General features: G+C 36.6%; 1 protein-coding gene and 1 long non-coding RNA gene across 2 annotated transcripts; one reads left to right on the forward strand and one right to left on the reverse strand.

The window, feature by feature from the left end:
* Positions 1–2,668: 2,668 nt before the first annotated feature.
* On the forward strand, positions 2,669–10,664 carry LOC107656324 (uncharacterized). The gene is made up of 2 exons (XM_016444116.1): positions 2,669–2,896; positions 5,267–10,664. The coding sequence occupies exon 2, from the start codon at positions 5,307–5,309 to the stop codon at positions 10,650–10,652; it is 5,346 nt and encodes a 1,781-aa protein (XP_016299602.1). The 5' UTR covers positions 2,669–2,896; positions 5,267–5,306; the 3' UTR covers positions 10,653–10,664.
* Positions 10,665–16,802: 6,138 nt separating this feature from the next.
* Positions 16,803–18,818, reverse strand: LOC107656343 (uncharacterized). The gene is made up of 3 exons (XR_001630557.1): positions 18,679–18,818; positions 17,686–17,773; positions 16,803–17,521 (listed from the first exon to the last, which is right to left on the reverse strand). It is a non-coding gene; the product is annotated as an uncharacterized LOC107656343 (long non-coding RNA).
* Between the last annotated feature and the right edge of the window lie 589 nt (positions 18,819–19,407).

Raw genomic sequence — 19,407 nt, forward strand, 5'->3', positions numbered from 1 at the left:
AAAAATGCATTTGTAAATTCTATACAAATGTACATCGTAAAACATCAGAATGTATAAAATTCTTTGCTATTTTTGTGCTTGCTAATTTTTGTAAACTTCCATTTAAAAAATATAATTTCTTTAATCAAATCTATTATTAACTACATATATTATTAATAGTAGGCTAAAAAATATAGGGAATTTGAAATAGGCTAATTTCACTTCTTTGGTTTGAGTAGACATTTATTTTTATTTTTATTTTTATTTATTTATTTTTTGCCATGTACTGTGTTTATGTGCAAACTATTGTTTGAACTAGTACTGTATAGTGTGATATCCTCCAGGAGCTTCTGGTGGGACAACTGCAGCGCAAACAATATAGTACGTTTTTATTATTATTCACAACATTTTAAGACATTGTGAGAAGAGACAGAAGTCAGAAAGAGCTTTATTACCAAGTATGTTTACACACACAAGGAATTTGACTTGGCGACAGGAGCTTCCAGTGCAGAAGAAAGTATGGACATAGTGCAGACATACATAGGAATTACACAGTAGAGGTGGAATATAACACTAATATAAGAAAAAACTGTATTAGTAATAATAATAATAAATAACATGTAATTGTTTAAACGAATGTACAGGTACGAATGAGGTTATTTAAGTTCACTTTTTACTCAATGTTTAGAGATATTATACTTGCATATACTCCTTAATCTAATTGGAAGCATGCCATGATTAACAGGCCAGAAGATTAATGAAATAACTGTGATGCATGGGAATATTGGGGAGATTCCAAAAAGAAGGAGGAGCACAGGAGCACCTGCAATGAAATCTTTGGTCAAGAACTGTATAAAAGTGTGAGTTCCAAGTGTGATTGTTAGATGTTCTGCAGGCTTCTCGGCTTTGCTGTCTGGATGAATAAACTGAAAATATGGCATCTGGAACTTCTTGCCTTGAGAGATTTTTTGGAAAACAGTGAAGACTTTCTACAGCAACAACAGTGAGTATAAGTGGAGATGTATTGCTTTCATGTCAAAGGAACAAGAGCTAGGAACTAAACTCTCGTTTCTTAATAAATCACAAGAGCTCCTCAGGAAATCTGAATTTAGCTCATTGGTGCATAGTGCCGAAGAGAAAGCAGTAGATTATATGCTAAACAGTGAGAGCAGACTTGTGGAGGACATTGTTTCTAAATTTATCACTGTACATCTTAAACTGAAAACCACATACTAGTTTATCATGCAGAGTGTTGCATGATAAAAACTTTAGTATGAGCCAAATGCATCAAAATCACACTATATATATATATATATATATATATATATATATATATGTTTACCATAATTTCAATTTTAAAAGGTAATTTTATGAATTTACATTAGACTAAAAGCTCAAGCACAGAAAAGGACTTATTTGGAAGAATATTTGGAACGCTAAAAGAGCCCTTGTTGTATCTTAAGCAAATTCAAACAAGCTCAATAGTTTCCTATCATCAGATGTTTGAGTAAAGGTTCATGTTGGCACATATGATACAACAAATTGGACATATGATTCATTATGAGAAAAATTATAGAAATTGTCCAGAAAACTTCTAAAACACTTAGACGATTGTGCTGTTCACTGATTGAGGATATTGGGATCCATTGTGATGCATGTTGCTATTGCAATGACAATAAGAACAACAATGGTGTGCAGCTTTAGATATAACCCTTGTGGTTAATGTCGTCAGATTGATTGTCGCCAGCTGATGTTTCTAGGCTGTGATGATGCCAGTGCATGCTTATTTCCACCTCTGCAGGATGTTGTGGGTTTCACACCCCTGTGCTTTAATGCATCACAGGTTATTGGTTATGCAGAGGACAGCTACAGCACTAACTAAATGGCTAAAAGCCATTCTGAGCAAACTACATTCTCTCAAATAACAATATTGTTGTGGTATTAAAATATTCATGATGCTATAGTACATTTTTATTATTATTCATATAAGATCCTAGTTTTGTAAGCAAAACTAGGATATTGTAAGGTTATGCTAGTTCACTATTCACTTAGTCTTAGTGTATAGCTACCAGTCTCCCTATTGCAAGGGGGGTGATTGGATGCATGCCACGATTGAAAACATGTCACAAGATTAATGAAATAACTGTGGTGGGAGTATTGGAGAGATTTCAAAAAAGAAAGCAGAGGAGCACCTGCAGTGAGATCGTTGGTACTGTATTTTGCAAGTGTTGCAAGTGTGATTGTTATGTTCTGCAGGCATCTCGGCTTGGTGTCTGGATCAGTAAACTGAAATTGTGGCATCTGGAACATATTACCATGAGAGGGAGGGGAGGGGGGATTTACTTGCTATACTAAAGCATATTATGTTTATATTGCTTTAGTTTAACAATACGGCTAATTATTACTGTGCCAATATTTAAACATTGTTCTGCATATCAGTTATTGGGCAAGTAAACATGCATTAAAATAACAGTGTAAGTGAATGTGAATGAATAATGACCGATCTCTCTCCAGGGAGTATATTTGCTTTATTAACTTTTTCAACTAAATGTTGAAAGAAGCTGACATAATTTAAAACAATAAGAAACAAAATAACGTACTCACATATGGATGTTTAAAAATACTTTTTGGTAGGTGATAAGTGGTGGGCGGAGGATGTGTCTTAAGACAGCCCCTTCTTTTGTCATGCTGACATGCTCTGGCATTTACACAGCATGGGCTTGTATCGCAGCCTCAGAATGTCTCATCCGCTCTCACCTAAACGTTGACGGCGGAAATGGATGCGCGTTTAGCATGTTTGATGCGTTAAAACCAAGAGTTTCCAGGATTCTCATGCGGATTAAATCTTTGTTTTGAACAGGATACGTTTGGAGATCTAAAGTGGACACGGAGTCGATGCGGAGATGCACTGTAAATTGTGAGTATAGCTACTGAACTTGGCTATACAGAGTTAATAAAATGAAAACTTGCTCGAGATATATGTGAGAGGATGCTCAAAACGCGTAGATTGTTTTTCCGGAAATATTTCTGTCTGTTGTTTTTTTAGTGCGCTGCACACATTTCTTCATCCATTTTTGCATTGCCTACACACTACATTTGCAAGTTGCAAAAGAAGTTTTAACTGACTAGTATCTCTTTTATATTACTAGCACGGATTTTAATAGCCAGTAAGTTATTCTATAGTGAATAGTTAATTCAAAGCAGTAGGTTATGTGTTTATTAGATGTAAGGGCAGGGGCGGTCGGAACGCGATTTCTGCCGAAGCGGAGCGATTTATGGGGCCCCAAAAAGCTATAGCGGCGCCCCTGCAAGCTGCGTTGTCCGTCGCATGAATGAACCTCGGTAAAAATTTTACTGATAAATTAAATGAGCTGAGAAATATGAGAATATTGTATATTTTTAATCGACTATTTAGAATGATCGAAACACGATTCGCTCGTTTGAGTCGGTTCTTTTGGTCAATCTGATAATTCAGTTTGAATCATTCGGACAACTCATTCACACTCTGGAGTAGGCTACTGTAGAATGGGGTATTTTTAACACGGAGAAAGAATTTGCATTTAAACCAAACCTGCAAATACATCCTGTTAGCGATTAAAAAAGTTCAACAAATGTGAATATTGTGGCTCTGTACTGCAGGTAAAGACAATACGTTATTTTGGACACATGATACATACTCAAGACAGGAGTAACGGCTGCTAAAATTTCGGCTTTACCATCACATGAATAAATAAATTACATTTTAAAATATATCAAAACAATTCCTTTTTTTTTATCGTAATAGGCCCAAGGCCCCCTAAAATATTGGTGCTACTAATAGGCTACTTTGGCATTACTTGTCACCATATACTTAGGCCTACTAGTAATTTAAAAATAAGTACTTAATTTATTAATTCAAATAAATGAAGGAATACTGGTTAAAAGAGGTTGTTTTGCAATAATTGCTAAAATGCAGTTGCGATGAGGATGCTTGTAGTCTGCATATAACATGGAATTAAATGGTTTCTTTTATGAGCTTTCACTTCCACATGACATAAGTACAGAAGCCACATACTGCACTAAAAATGAACACTGAACTATAGTTAGACAGCATTTAAGGTCATGACTGGTCACAGCTCAGAATAAATAGGAATACAGGGATCCTATGAACAACAGCTGTCAGTGTTTGAGGGGGGTTGGTTGCAACAGCTGTGTGTAAGTAGTAAGTAAGCCTAGTTGCGATGGAAAGGGGCACTATACCTAAATATTTTTGCTTTGTACTATTAAACTTTTTTTCTCTTTTATGAGTCTAGGGCTGTCATTCATTTTAAGTGACATTTATTTTTAGTGATATTTTTAAGGTTGCAGGACTTAGAAAAAGCCCCCATTATAGATCACATTTAAATGTGAATTGAAATTTAAAGATGAATGAAGTAAACACTCATTTTAGGTCCAAAATCTCATTAAATAAACATCTACTGAGATTGCGTACATTGACTAAAATATGTTTGTTAAAGGTGGAATGTGTAATTTAGTGTGATGCATTGAGATCCAGTCAGATGAAGATATGAAGGTAAAAAGCTAACTTTTATTTAATAATGAATAACTGAATGACAAATGAATAATACATTTAAGTAAAATGTGAATCAAACTTTTAATAAATCAAAGATAATTATTGACAGTGGGGAGGTGAATACAATTTATTACCAATAAGATTAATTGAAAAACAAAATTATTTATAGTATCTTGCCACCAAAGCAATGAACAAAAGGGCCCCTTGAGCATACAGAGCAGAAAGTGTAACACTTACGAGAACTAAACACTCTTTATACCCTTGCACTAATCCGATAAAATAAGGGTAAGCCCCTACATCATGTAAATTTCAATGTCATGCACCTTGTGACTGAGTTGACGTGACCTGTCAATGCTGCATCTGATGGATTGTTGTGGTTTTTGTAAAACAAGCATATCGCATATCTCAGGGCTGCAGACTCTATTTTTGCAAACCATGGCAGCAAAAGAACATCTAGTACTTTGGGCAGAATGTGTTAAATTCTAAGGAAACATAACGCAAAAATAATGACATCCATATTCACATACATCTTTGCATATTACGCTAGGACACTTCATCCTTAGTTTGTTTCCCCTAATTGATTCTGTTATTTTCTTGTTAATCACTGTGAAGCTGTTTTGACACAATCTGTATTGTATAAAGCACTATAGAATTGAAGGTGACTTGATTTGACTTAAAGGTTATTTCTTAGATTTTCAAGTGTTATATAACCTAATTTCTGTATTTTTTGTTTAGAACTCTTATTGCATAACTCAGCCACTGAGGAAGCATTACCATGCAGGGATACACATGGAGTTCAAATCAGCATCCATCAACAAGATACCAAGATCAGCCTCCACCTCAATACCAAGAACGACTTCCTCCTCAGTACCAAGAATGGCCTCCACCTCAGTACCAAGAACAATTCCCACCTAAGTACCATGCTGTCAGGAATGATCAATCCAATGCGTTCCAGGTACAGCTCATCCCCCAACTTCAAACCACATTACAGACAAGATATTCCAATGGACAACAAGAGGCTGCAAATCAGTGGAGCACTTGCTCAGGCAGTGCGGACTCTTCTGCTTTTCAACCAAATTCAGATGGATATAATTGGTTGAAACGGACAAACCAGATCAAACCCCAATACCCATTTGCAGCCTCCAACACACAGCAGCACTACCCATCTGACGACCCCAATGCATATAGGTATCATGCCCAGTTCATGCAATGGCATGATTCCTCCCCACAGAACTACAGAAACACAGGTTGTAGCCAAGCTCAAATGTACCATGGCAGCTCTGTGGGTAACAGCAGGGGTTGGAGTTTCCACATTTCCAACAATGGCAGCTCTTGTTCCATGAACAATCAGCAACAACTTCAGCCTCCTAGAATGGCTCCTCTTCATCATCACCAGCAACAACAAGAGTTCTCTAGACAATATACAGGCAAAAAACGAAGACGCCACACACAATACTCTTCTCGGGCCCATAACAGTGGAGTCTCCCAAAAAAATCCTAACAATCAAGCTCAGAGCAGAACTGAGGCCAATCATACCTCATGCAACTCTACGACACCACCTTCTGGAGCACAGAGCAATGTTTCATTACCTTCCAGTATGGTGAACCAAAGTCCTGTTAACCAGAAACAGTCAGAACTGGGGTCAAATGCAGGTCCAAATGTATCTGCGACCCAGTCTCAGAATAATCAAAATGCTGCACATCAGTCTCAGGGCACAAGCAGTGAGACATATAACACTAATCCGACTTCTCAAATGACACAGACCAGTGAAGCCCAGCTTCAGCCCCAATCTAGAACTGATTTTAACTTGTCAGCTTATGCTGACTCAATAATATATAGATTACTGTGTTCAAATGACAATGAACAAGCAAATAAGCAGCAATCAGATGAAAGAATTACTCATCAGAACACTCGTCCAGAACAGTCGGAGGTTTGTGCAACCAAAAGGACTGACAATCACTCAAAGGAACCTTTTTCTGAACCAAGAGAACAGTGTACAGTTGAACCACCCAGTAAAAGAATGAAGTATGTTGTGTTTCAGAGAGACTGTCGGAACAAAGAAACAATAGTGTCCAAAGACATAAGTAATTTTGGGGTGCTATCTGCCCAACCTGGTACCCATCAGACAAGTAGCAATGAGAACAGACTTAAAGGAATGAGCCAACACAACATACAGTACAGTACGGACGCAGCAGACTGTCTTGAAGTGGTCTTTGCACTACAGAAAGCTGCTCAGCAAACTCACAAGGCCATTGCCATCGTTCCACCTATTTACCAGCAGATCTCAAACGCTGCACCAATGGCTGATACCAGCCCAAAAAAAGCTGACAGTCCACTGTTAAAGATTGATTCTGTTTGGTCACTTGTTGAAGAATCTAACGAACAAAAAACTGTAAATGACAAGCTGTCTGAATCCACCTCACAAATGGCTCAACAGGACAACAAAAGCCTTGAAAATGCAACTGCAAGCAACATGGCAGACCCCGATACATGCTCTGCTAGCCCAGTTGAATGTCAAAATTATGTGCAGCAAAGTGACTGTGATTCAGATGATCCTTCATTTGACTTGTCCAGTGTGCCAGTGATTGAGTACACACTAGAGAAACTGATGGAGTTAGTGAAGTCTATAGAGATGAAAGAGTTATCGGCCGGATATCCTGAGAAATCTCAGAGCATTTTAGAAAGGATCTTAAAACTCTACTGGAATGGGAAAGCTTCCAATATGTTGGAGCCTTTGAAATCATTTAGAGAGGCACTGCAATTATCCATAGAATATGCAAAGGATTATGGGTCTGTGGTATTTAAAAGCATCGAAACTGAAAACCTGAAGAAGCTAGCTCATTGCGACATTCTCAAACATGAGACGTATTCATGGTCAGAGGAGTTCAGATCTTCTTGGTTAAATGTTGATGGACAGCCAGCTGATATTGAAAAGGTGCTTTCAGAACCACTGTTGGATGACATAACTGTGTTCAAGGCAACATCACAGTCCTTTTCAGATAACGCTGTTGTCACTTCAGCCAGTTTAGGTGTGAATTCCCTCACAGACATGCCTGAGGTTTCATCCAAGGAGAAAAGTGTAAATCCAGACACGTGCAGTCCAACAGATCTTTTCATGCAAATGGCAGGAAATGACAGGGGGGAAGTGGCTGCGGAAAACAATGGGCATTCATATGTAGTGCTCAGAAAAGAAAGTGAGAAAGAGACATTCAAGAAGCAAGAGGACATCAATCAAAACCAAATTTTTAACATAGAGCCTTCAGACATCACACCTTTAGCTGAAAGGTCTACAGAGAGACTTACAGACCTCAGCAATGCAAAAGAAGTATTCAGACAAGATTATGAGCAAACACCTGATAATGTATCCGATTCACTTTCTCTGAGTCCTGGAGACAGTGTTTCAGATGGTGTAAAAAACTCTGTTGTGTCTTTCTCTACTGAGACTCATTGTAGCTCCATGGATACATGGCAGGTAGAAGATATTTCTGATGATGAAAATACAGGCAGTAAAGAGGCTCTGAATAACTCCTCAGACACCTGGCTGCTAGAAGATATTTCTGATGATGAAAATACAGGCAGTAAAGAGGCTCTGAATAACTCCTCAGACACCTGGCTGCTAGAAGATATTTCTGATGATGAAAATACAGGCAGTAAAGAGGCTCTGAATAACTCCTCAGACACCTGGCTTGTAGAAGATATTTCTGATGATGAAAATACAGGCAACAAGGAAGCTCTTAATAACACCTCAGACACCTGGCTTGTAGAAGATATTTCTGATGATGAAAATACAGGCAACAAGGAAGCTCTTAATAACACCTCAGACACCTGGCTTGTAGAAGATATTTCTGATGATGAAAATACAGGCAATAAAGAGGCTCTGAATAACTCCTCAGACACCTGGCTTGTAGAGGATATTTCTGATGATGAAAATTCTGGAAATAAGGATGTTCTTCTTAATTCCTCAAACACCTGGCAAGTGGAAAACATCTCTGATAATGAGAATCCAGGCAATATGGACACTCCTAGTAACTCCGCAGACATATGTGCGGTGGAAAATGAATCTACTGATGAAAATTCAAGCGATGATTCCTTGTTTATGGGAATCACGGTGCTATCATCTGAAGATGCTAAAACATTTTTCCAACATATTGAAAAGGATCCTGAATGTACCATCAAAACCAAATCCCAATCCAAATTGGAGAGCCCAGATCTTGTAGCATGCTTTGATGCACCCAGTCAACTTAACCAGGAGTACAACAAAGCACATACTTGCTCTCGCTGTGGTACCCAAATAGTGAAATCCAATTCCACTAATGTGACAAAGATGGACAGTGATGCAGATCTTTTCTGCCTCCAGTGTTGGGAACAGGCACCATTGTTTGAGCTAGAAGAGGAGCCATGCTCTCCAATGACAGATGAGGTCAATCTTCTGGGCTATGCTGCTAAATCAAATGAACTGGGTCAAAATGATAGTCTGCCATGTCTTAAGTTGGAAGTCAATGAGCCAAATGTGGCTTCAACAAAGGAATTCATTGCATATGAAGGACTGAAAGGACAAAAAAATGGTTGTCTTTTAACATCAGACCCGGGGGGAAATTGTAGTCCACCATGTCTTAAAATAGAAGTCAAGGAGCTAACTGTTGCACCAAATGATGAATGCATTGCGAATGAAGGACTGGCAGGACAAAAGAGTGTGTTCTTGGTAAAATCAGAACAGGGACACAATTGTAGTCTGCCATCTCTTGAACTGAAAGTCAAGAAGCCAAATGTTGCTCCACTGGAGGCATGCATTGCAGAGGAAGGACTGATGGGACAAAAAAGAGGCAGTATGGTAAAATCAGAACTGGTAAAAAGCTGTTGTCCACCATCTCTTGAACTAGAAATCAAGGAGCCAACAGTTGCTTCAACAATGGAATGCATTGCAGATGAAGGACAAAAAAGTGACAGTATAATACAATCAGAACTGAGACAAAATTGTAGTCTGCCATCTCTTGAACTAGAAGTCGAAATGCCAAAAGTTTCTTCTCCGGAGGAATGCATTGCAGATGAAGGACTGAAAGGACCAAAAAGAGACAGTATGGCAAAATCAAAAATGAGACAAAATCGTTGTTCACCATCTCTTGAACTAGAAGTCAAGGAGCCAACTGTTACTTCAGCAGAGGACTGCATTGCAGATAAAGGACTGACAAGACAAAAAATTGACAGTATGGTCAAATCGGTGACTGAGACAATGTCTGAAAATCAGGGGTCAGCTGAACGGGAGCTAACCAAGATTCAACCAAATAAGCAGAAAAATGAAAAAAATGAGAAAATTAGAGTACCCAAGCCCCAATCTTTCACGCAATGCAGAAAATCATTTTCAAAGAAAACTGCATTTTCCAAGCATAAGCTAAAATCTGGTAGCACTAGTACTGGTTCTGATGATTCTGTGCTTTTCGCTCCAGATATTATAGTTAAAATGAACTGGCCACAAAAGCAAAATCAACCTCGTGTATCTGCAAACAAACGCTGTAGTGGTGAGAGTCAGAACTGCAGTAAGGTGAAAAAATGTAAAGAACACAGGCAAGGAAGACGAGATAATCATGACAGAACCTCAACAAAACATAGAGAAAACCTACAGAAAGTGACAGAGAAAGTGTCTGGTCAAGCAAGTGACACACCACCCCACGGATCAGAAAAGAAGCTGGACCTACATGGTATTCTGTCAGTGAATAAAATGAAAAGAACTGAACCAAAAACAGTGAGATTTGATTTATATGGGTCCAAAACAGAAAAACAGTACTATCCCCGAGAGCGGCATTTTACTGCTCCTGCTACCTTAACAGTCTCTGATTGCAAAGACTATACCGATGTGCTTTCTGCTAAACAAAAAGTTCACAACCAATGGAGTAGCACCTTTATACCTAAAACAAAGAAGACTTGTCCTCCCAGGTCACCACAGGAGAGTGGACCACAGAAGAAAAAAACACAGAAACCTCAGGATCTCTTAAAGTCAAATATGAGTGCATTAAGAAATCATTTGACTCACAGAGCCAAGCTATTATCCAGTAGTGACATAGAGACAAGTCACTTGAGAAAACCATATTTTCATCAAAAGCTTACGAAAACACTAAGCAGCTAACCTGTGTCTAAGTTGCTTAATTATTGTTTATATTATGTTTACTTTAATATGTTTACACATAATAGCTGTAGCTGAAATGTGTGACAGCTTTCTGTTGATGACAATGTTGAATGTTTATTTTTTTATTGTTATGGAGAGCTAAATGGAAAGTTTATTTTTTAGGGAATTATTGTTTGTAATATACTACACAGTATGTGACTTTGATTGCAGTCATTTTGCCAAATTTTATTTTTTTGTAAGTATAGTTTTTAAAATTATTTTTTACTATTTGAAGTACTTCTGAATGTTGTTGCATAATGTAAAATATAAATATATATTTGTATTTATAAAAACATGACTGGAAAAGCCTTTGTGTCACTTAATACATCTTGTAAATTACTTGTTCTGTTTGTGTTTCAAGCTTCTTTGGTTCTTTGTTATTGCAGAAACATTTAATGTTTTGGAACATTTACCACAAGTTCACATCACTCATACTTTAATCACTTTATCATACAATTATGATGTGTATGATTATTCATTTAATAATTATTTCATTTTTTAATTTACAGTACAGATTGGTGTAGAAAAACGATGCAGCAAATGCGGTTTCAAAATAAAGTGGTGTGCTTTGAAATACAAAATATATATATATATATTCGATAGAAAACAGTTATTTTAAATTGTAATAATATCTCACTGTTTTTTTAACTGTTAAAAAATAAAATACAATTCTTAATGTGGTTGCGACATGCTTTGATCTCGCCGCCACGCGGTCACGTGGTTCATGGAGCTCTCAATAGTTCCAAACAACTCCGCACTGTCAATCTGTTTGAATGGATTTAATCGGGACAGACAGTAGTTTCACTAAATATGCAGCAATTTCTAGTAATTATGTGCATTGATAACTACGCTGACTACACTTTACAATAGCATTCTATTCTGGGGAGTGATAAAGAGAGCATTAATATGTTCTCATACTCCTTGGCAGTCAAGTGCAGCCAAACACCTTAAGTGTAACTTTTAATCAATTCAATAATTCTACTATATTTTAGTCCAGTTCTATTTAGTTAATATTTTGAGGAGATTTTTGGTACTAAATATGTGCAATAATTATGATCCATGAATGGCCATTTAAAATAAAACATTCTCTTAATAAGCTTATTTATATTACAATTAGTGTAGTATTGTGGTGAAATAGTTAATAATAACTGAAACAGTTTATTGTGATTGGCTGTTCTGTGTGGGGGTCCAGTGTTGCTGGGCAACGGGGGCGGTGCCAGTGCATGCAGGCTGCCGCTGATGGCAGGGCCAGAGTTTGTTCTATGAGCGTGCATGTTAATAAAGTTAAAGGGGTGGTTCATTGCGATTTCACTTTTTTAATGTTAGTTAGTGTCTAATGTTGCTGTTTCGGCATAAACAGTATCTGCAAAGTTACGAAGCTGAAAGTTCAATGCAAACGGAGATATCATCTTTAAGCTTTAATCAGGATAAAACTGTATATTAAAACTAACATAAGCAGTAGCATTTACAAATAACAGCCTATCTAAAAGCATGAGACATTAAAAGCCATGCTTGCACAGGTTCTGCACGATCCTCTTCAATAATATCCTCTGCTTCTCAATCGGGCTCAAACTGATAAGCGATACTAACGACGCCGTTGTTTACAATACAACCGGAGCACATGCCGCCGAGGTGAGGGACGGGACGTTTAGACGCGCGCTAGAGGCGGTTTAGCCAATCACAACACACTGGGCTAGCTAACCAATCAGAGCCCATCGCCTATTTCTGAGGGAGGGCTTCATAAAAGAAGGAAATGATCAGCCCGTTTCTCAGAGAAGGGACAGAGCGGTGTGGAATAAAGGTAAATTATGTGAAAAATAATGCGTTTTTAAAAAAACGAAGCGTTAACACATGTTAGACTGCACCCCATAAACACAATCAAGCCTAGAAAAAACCCAGTGAACCACCCCTTTAAGACTGAGTTCACCGAGTTGTCTACTCCATGTATCATGACAGTATTTAGGGTTAAAATGGAGAAAAGGTTTTTAACGTCCAGTGCAAAGAGGCAAATTAGAGGCATTTGGTGGCCAAAAAAATAATATTCATATGTAATGCCGTGGTTTAACCAGTAGATGCCTGTATGGCTGTTTAATAAATATAGCCTACCAATATTTAGCTCTACTGTAGTTGCTCAAAAGAGTTTTGCCGGTCATAATTGCTTACTTGTTTTTTTTTTTTTAGGTTTTGCGTTTGAATGTATATTTAGACATTAACAAACACTCAGTTTTTATAAGTTTAGATTTTTTTTAAATGTTACATTTAACAAGGTTAATTATGAACACCCCAGTGTTGTTTTGTGATATTCATATAAGCATACAAGTTAATATTACAAAAGGCAAGCAAATAGGGAATTGAACCCAATAAAAAAAGTTTAAAATAATGTTTAAAAAAAAAAACACAAGGCAACCTGTTGCATTCAGCGAAACTCTTTATTGTATTGTATTACTGCCTTCAATGGGTAGTCTTCATTGAAACTCATTCAACCTCCTACAGGGAGAGAAAGATTGCAGAAAGAATAAAAACTTAAAAATATGACAACTAGCATCTGCTTATGGTCGCTATTAAGGAGTTTCTCACATTATCTAACTGCAATTATAGTATAACTCTCTATTATCTAACGATAAGCATTTACTATAATGCGTTTCATTTCCGAGAGGTCAACTGCGTTAAAATGTCAAAAAAATTATGTAATTTCTTCAACATTCTGGCGATTGTCCTTGAGAAAAACTAAAATGAATGGGCTTCAATCCGCATTTCTCAGTTCTTATAGAAGTCTATGGGAGTATCGCAACTCTGGTATTCAACCACCCTCTCCAAGCTTCAGCCAGCTCAGTTATATCCGGTGCAGCGCCGGAAGCCGTCTTTGCGGCGTAAACAGTGGAGAAGTCGCAGGAGATGGTGATATTTTACACTTGCTTTTTAAAAGTGCTTACCTGGATTACTGTGAACGATGTTAATCGCATTGTGAGACAGACAGCTGTCACTCCTAACAGCAAGAAGGAGAAGTTTGGAGTTACATCGACACTTTGAGGGTGAGTTTTCTCATGCTATATTCAACTAGCGAATCTAGCTAAATCCCAGTGATACATAGCATAGGATTTCTGGATGAACGGTGAGTAATACAGCATTTCTGTTGACAATAGTCATTATTCAAAATAAAAAAAAATTCATCAAAATAGTACTTTACATAAACTCACAAACAACATTTTTTGCTTAACTCATAATTTATAAAGAATACCCACAGTATGAGATCAGGCCTAGATATAACACAGTATGTGGACTGTCCCACTACCAGTGTCAAAAATTTACTTTTTTTTATTTTAAAATTATAGAACAGTATTTGCCTGAAATTGATTTTAAGAGGCCTTTGAGAGCATTACGAGCACTAGTTTTTTCTAACCATACAAATACATTGCATGACTATAATGATGAATATAATGTAAAAATTTATATAATGTAAAATATTGAAGGTCAGACAACAGATTAAAAATTAGGGAATTTACTTTAATATTTTTTTTTGTTTTTATTTCAGGAGTACACATTACAGAGGTGTCACCAGTGAGTTGCCTCTCAGTCCTCACAGTGGCCGAGCTGTATTAGGACTTTGTCAGCACTACATCCCCTTTGGTCACCACGATCAGGATGTTCAGTGAGGATTCATTGGTGGATTCCGCCTTTGGAAAGGTTTAGGCTGGGAGTGTGTTGTCATATCAGCAGAAACAACCTGCAACATTATTCACCATCAAGATGCCCCATCGCCACCACATCTGCCACTTGTTGGTTACAGCCTTGACCATCTGGCTGCTTGTTTGTCCATAACGAACATATTTTGTATATACACAACAATGTACACTTTATCAAAGTTACTTATATGTTATATTTACATGTTTGCATTACCGCAGTGCAGGTATCAGAGTCATTTATATTTACGTTTGCATTGCCGCAGTACTTGCAGGTAACACTGTATTAAAGTTTATATTTAAGTTCACAATATGACATTGCAGATAACACCATTGTATCAAAGTTATTTATAGGCTATTTACATTGTCTACATTTGTACAAATAAATGCAAATTTATCCATCCACAATTTCTATACTAAATATTATTGTAATTAACATATTGTGCCGTTCTATTGTATTGTTGTGAAGAGTGTGAGTAGCCAAGGGTATAAATGAAATCTGTCTCTAGTGTTTACTCTTCAATGCTTGGCTTGTGTTAAGGGCGTTGTGCTGAACAGAAGTAGATGTTCTACTGGAATAAGGTGGGTAAAAGCCCCTTTAGCACAACTGGACACATTGTTGGATGTAACTACTGTCTTCGACCTTTAATATGTGTTGTGGATTTTTTCGTTGGTGTGGCCAATGAAGTTCGAGAAGCAGAGTTCCAGATGTCAAAATAAGACTTTATTCAACAAAGAAACAAAGCCGGGAAGACAGTCACCGCATTCCAAATCATTCCAAAGTCTTTGTTTGTCTACTCATCTGTTATATACCCTTTATTCTCTCCAAATTTGGTCATTTCTGTTTTTTCTTTGTTCCGGTCATTTTTCATTGGTTCTGGCTAGCTGGTTTGCCACTATGTCTAAATCTTGAGCATCGACTGTTCTAGGTCATGGACATTATGGGTATTAAAACACACTTGTGCTTTTGTGCTCAAAGATGCTTTCGTCAGTGGATTTTGCTAGATCAGCCATTTTAACTGTCAGCCTTTATTCTTATTGGTGGAACGTAGCTAGATCACCCTTTTAAATGTTACAATTTGGTTACTTGTTTCTGCCTACTGCTGTGTCATGCCTATGATGACCCAGATATTATTAGGTTTATTTAAGTTCACTGGCTTTACTGCCTAATGAAAAAGGCTCTCATACATTCATCATTCCCTATTATAACATCCAGGGTTGGCAACTTTTAGCATATTGATTTATATATTGATTACTTTCATTTTCTCATAATATTTCATAGAATTTACACAACATATGTAAACTTAACGAAAGCTATAACTGGAATTAGATGTTATATATGTTTATGTTATACTCGATTGTAATTGACACAGTAGTGTGTAAATCACAAAAATCCCCACTGGAGGTTGAATCCAGTTTAATTTCATTAGTCTCTATTTGCAGCGGTGTCATTCACAAAAACCACCACAGGAGGGGGCAGCCAATTAGAATTGATTCATGATTGACCTAACCCTAATGATTAATGCATCATTACTTGTTTTGTGTCTAATGACAATATTGTATGTAAACAAGCATGTCAATAAAGTACTTATAAATAAATAAATTTGCAGCGCTGTAATTCACAAATACCACCACACAAGGGCTGTTTAAAGACGTCAGACTCGATTTGCAGTGGTGCAGTTAAAAAAAAACTAATCTTCACCATTTTAGGCCTTTTAACTTTCTTGTTAATAAATGTGTTATTTTTAACAGAAGAGGGGACAGAGCATAGTGCAAATAGCTTTGTTGTTCATACTGAAATGCGTTATGTTTTTTCACCCTCTTGCAGAGGTATATAGTGCATTTATTAGACTCGATTTGTAGTGGTGTAATTCACAAGAAACATCACTGGAGGGTGTAATTTTTTAGTCCTCTCTCTCTCTTGCAAGTGTGTTTATTAACGAGTAAAAACAATGAAATAACATACAGATTGTGATAGTAATTCTGATTGGCTGTTAATATTGCAATGCATTATGGGTCTGTTTTTCTGCTCTTACCCTCTTGGAGTAAAATAGTGCATACCAGATATTAGACTTGATTTAGATTGGTAACTCACAAAAATCATCACAAAAGAGTGCAATACACTACTTACATATTAAATTATATTAACTAAACAATGATTCATAAAGAATAAAGTAAACACATAATTGTGTTTAGTCAGATAATAAGTAGTATTATAATACTACATTTTAATTATAGAAAAAGAAGTCTTGAGATTTAAAAAAAATAAAAAAAAATAAACTGGTAGTAGTATCTATATTTTAATTATAGAAAAAGAAACTGTTGAGGTTTAAATTACAAATAATTAAACTGATAGTAGTAAATGCTAATGTAAAAGACCAAAAAATGCCTTAAACACAATCTCTGTGGTACAGAGGATTGTTTACCTTTGGGTGTGAAAGTACTGAATCAAATATAGAGAGTTTTAAACTTACTTGTGTCTAACCTAAATTGAGGGTCAAACAATATAAAAGCCTAGTGGTGCTTTGGCTAAACGTGACTTTGAATCATGAAACTACAACAAAGACGTGTTCAAATCCCACAGAAGCAATAAAATCTTTTACTCAGCCTGAACTTAAACTTAAAATCTAAATGACCCTAAAAATAAAAACAAGTACATACCTACAATCTCTGTGGCTCAGTGGTTAAAGGTTTCACTCTCACATATAAAAGTCCTGGTTCTAATCCCATTATTGCTTACTTTAAACTGGTCTCAGCCAACAAAGTCACTCAAACGCCAAAACACCATGTGAAATCCATGATGGCTTAGTGGATAAACACACATTTTCGGAGTTTGTGATAGAGACATGGGTTCAAATCTCTCCTCCAAAAACCACATACACACTTTACTTTAACATCTTTATTGGGAAATCACAGGTAAACTGTCAAATATAAGTTCCTTCATGTATTCCAACAAGAGACCTGTGGCTCACAGGTATGAGCGCTGCCTCACGGGTTCAGAGGTTGCTGGTTTGACCCCAGCCAGGTCTCTGCGATATGAGTGAATGCTGGAGTGTGTGTGAAGGCATGCCTGAAGAAGGGGGATATCAGTACGGTCTCCCCCTGGAGCTTCCAGCACCGTGACCCGCAGAGGTTATACTTTTGCACAGACTGAAAAAAAAATAAAGCTGCATAAAAATTCTCATCCCCCGTCCCTTCCCCACCTACTTAGGTTACCATCATTTGCTTTTCAAAGAGGAGGCCCTTCAAAAAGAAAATGATGGTAACCTACATGATTAGTGCACTAGAACACACATTCACACGAGATACATTACCTGTCCATCATTACAGTCAATGTCTGTCCACACGTCCAGAGCTCTGCTTCAGCCGGACGAGTTTACAACCAACAAGACATCACTTATTCTGGAGAGTCAAGACAGAAATACAGACATATTGAATATAAAAAAAAAAAATCTAAATTTAAATAATAGTTAATAAATGTAAGTTAACTACATAAATTTAATTCCTAAACAGTGTAAAAACATCACAGTCTATTATCCTTAAGTAATGCTGTACCCTTAATAATCTTTAATTCAATCTGCTTTTCTCCCCAGTTTATTTCTTAGGCATTTTTAATTAAATAAATGTGCATATACATTTACATATTGGGTTTCAAAAATATTTAATATATAAATGCTTCAACATAAACTTCATTAATTAAGATCGTTAATCCACACTAGTAAAGCAGCAAGACTGTCCAGAATCACAAAATTATTGATAATAAAGAAAAACAAAAGCACAATCTAAGTGGTAACAGGTCAGAGATAGTTAGAATATTACTGACAGTACGACTACAATTTCAAAAGAAACAAATAGTACGATTCTTTATTATTTCACTTAATAATATTTTATATAACATAATATTCATTCAAAGATTATAAAAGGTAAAGCAACAACTACTGATTTATTTGTTAGTCTAAAGGTCTGACATTCTGTGATAAACCTTCAAAGAAAGTCATTGCTAGCTGTTCAATAACAAACACATTTTAAACATGATTTTAGGTTAAAGACCTCATCGAAATGGAGGTTTTGAGGCTTTTAGTCCAAGTATGTTCGCTTTGAAGTGTCCATGTCGACATATTAAATGCAACAACACATTTAGTCTATCATTACATGAATCTAAATAATCTGACAAAGGTGCCCTGCTATGGCATATCTTACAGAAACATACAGAAACTGGAACAAAGATTTATACAAAACATAACGACTGTTAAATAGTGCATATAAGACAACAGAAGTTCACTTTATGCGGAAAGAAAGTTACTTACAGGTGAGTCGCGTGACACTCATTTTATCAGACTGTGAGTCGAGTTGTGTTTGCAGTTGAGCGGAAAGATGTGCTGTCAAGGTGACATTAACAGCTTTTAAGACTAAACCATCTGCAGGATCTGCACGTGTTGTTGTTGTGACTGTCATCAAGGGTCATGTTGTCAAGAAGCCAAGGAAGTCAGACTGAAGGTGAAACCCGCTTGCGCCGCCTAGTGGAGCGGATGCAAAACTGCCGTATTGAAGAGCCTCGTATTATGCAGTTGTAGATTTCAAGACTAAGTTGACTAACTAAGACTAACTAAGCCATTAAGTTGGCTTGAAAAAGCCTATCCAGAAAGTTTGAAGTAGTTTTAAAAGCTTGAAGTTTAAAGGTTTTCAGTTTGAAATAGCAAAACCAGCTCATTTAAGCGAAAACCAGCTAAAAACTAGTTAAAACCAGCTCATTTAACTAAAACCAGCTGATTTAGCAACAAAAGCTAAAAACCAGCTAAATGATTTAGCATAAAAGAGCGTAAAACCAGCTGATTCAGTATAAAAAAAAGTAAAAAAAAAAAAAAAAAAACAGCTAAAAAACTGTTAACTCAGCTAAAACCAGGTCATTAAGCGAAAACCAGCTGATTTAGCAACAAAAGTTAAAAACCAGCTAAAACCAGTTGATTTAGCAAAAAAACAGCTTAAAACCAAAACAGCTAAAACCAGTTAACCCAGCTAAAACCAGGTCATTTAGC

This window comes from Sinocyclocheilus anshuiensis, unplaced genomic scaffold, assembly GCF_001515605.1.
Source record: "Sinocyclocheilus anshuiensis isolate Anshui unplaced genomic scaffold, SAMN03320099.WGS_v1.1 scaffold183, whole genome shotgun sequence".
NCBI lineage: Eukaryota > Metazoa > Chordata > Actinopteri > Cypriniformes > Cyprinidae > Sinocyclocheilus > Sinocyclocheilus anshuiensis.

Excerpts from the sequence above, each read along its gene's own strand:
- LOC107656324 (XM_016444116.1), top strand. The coding sequence starts at position 5,307 with ATGCAGGGATACACATGGAGTTCAAATCAGCATCCATCAACAAGATAC.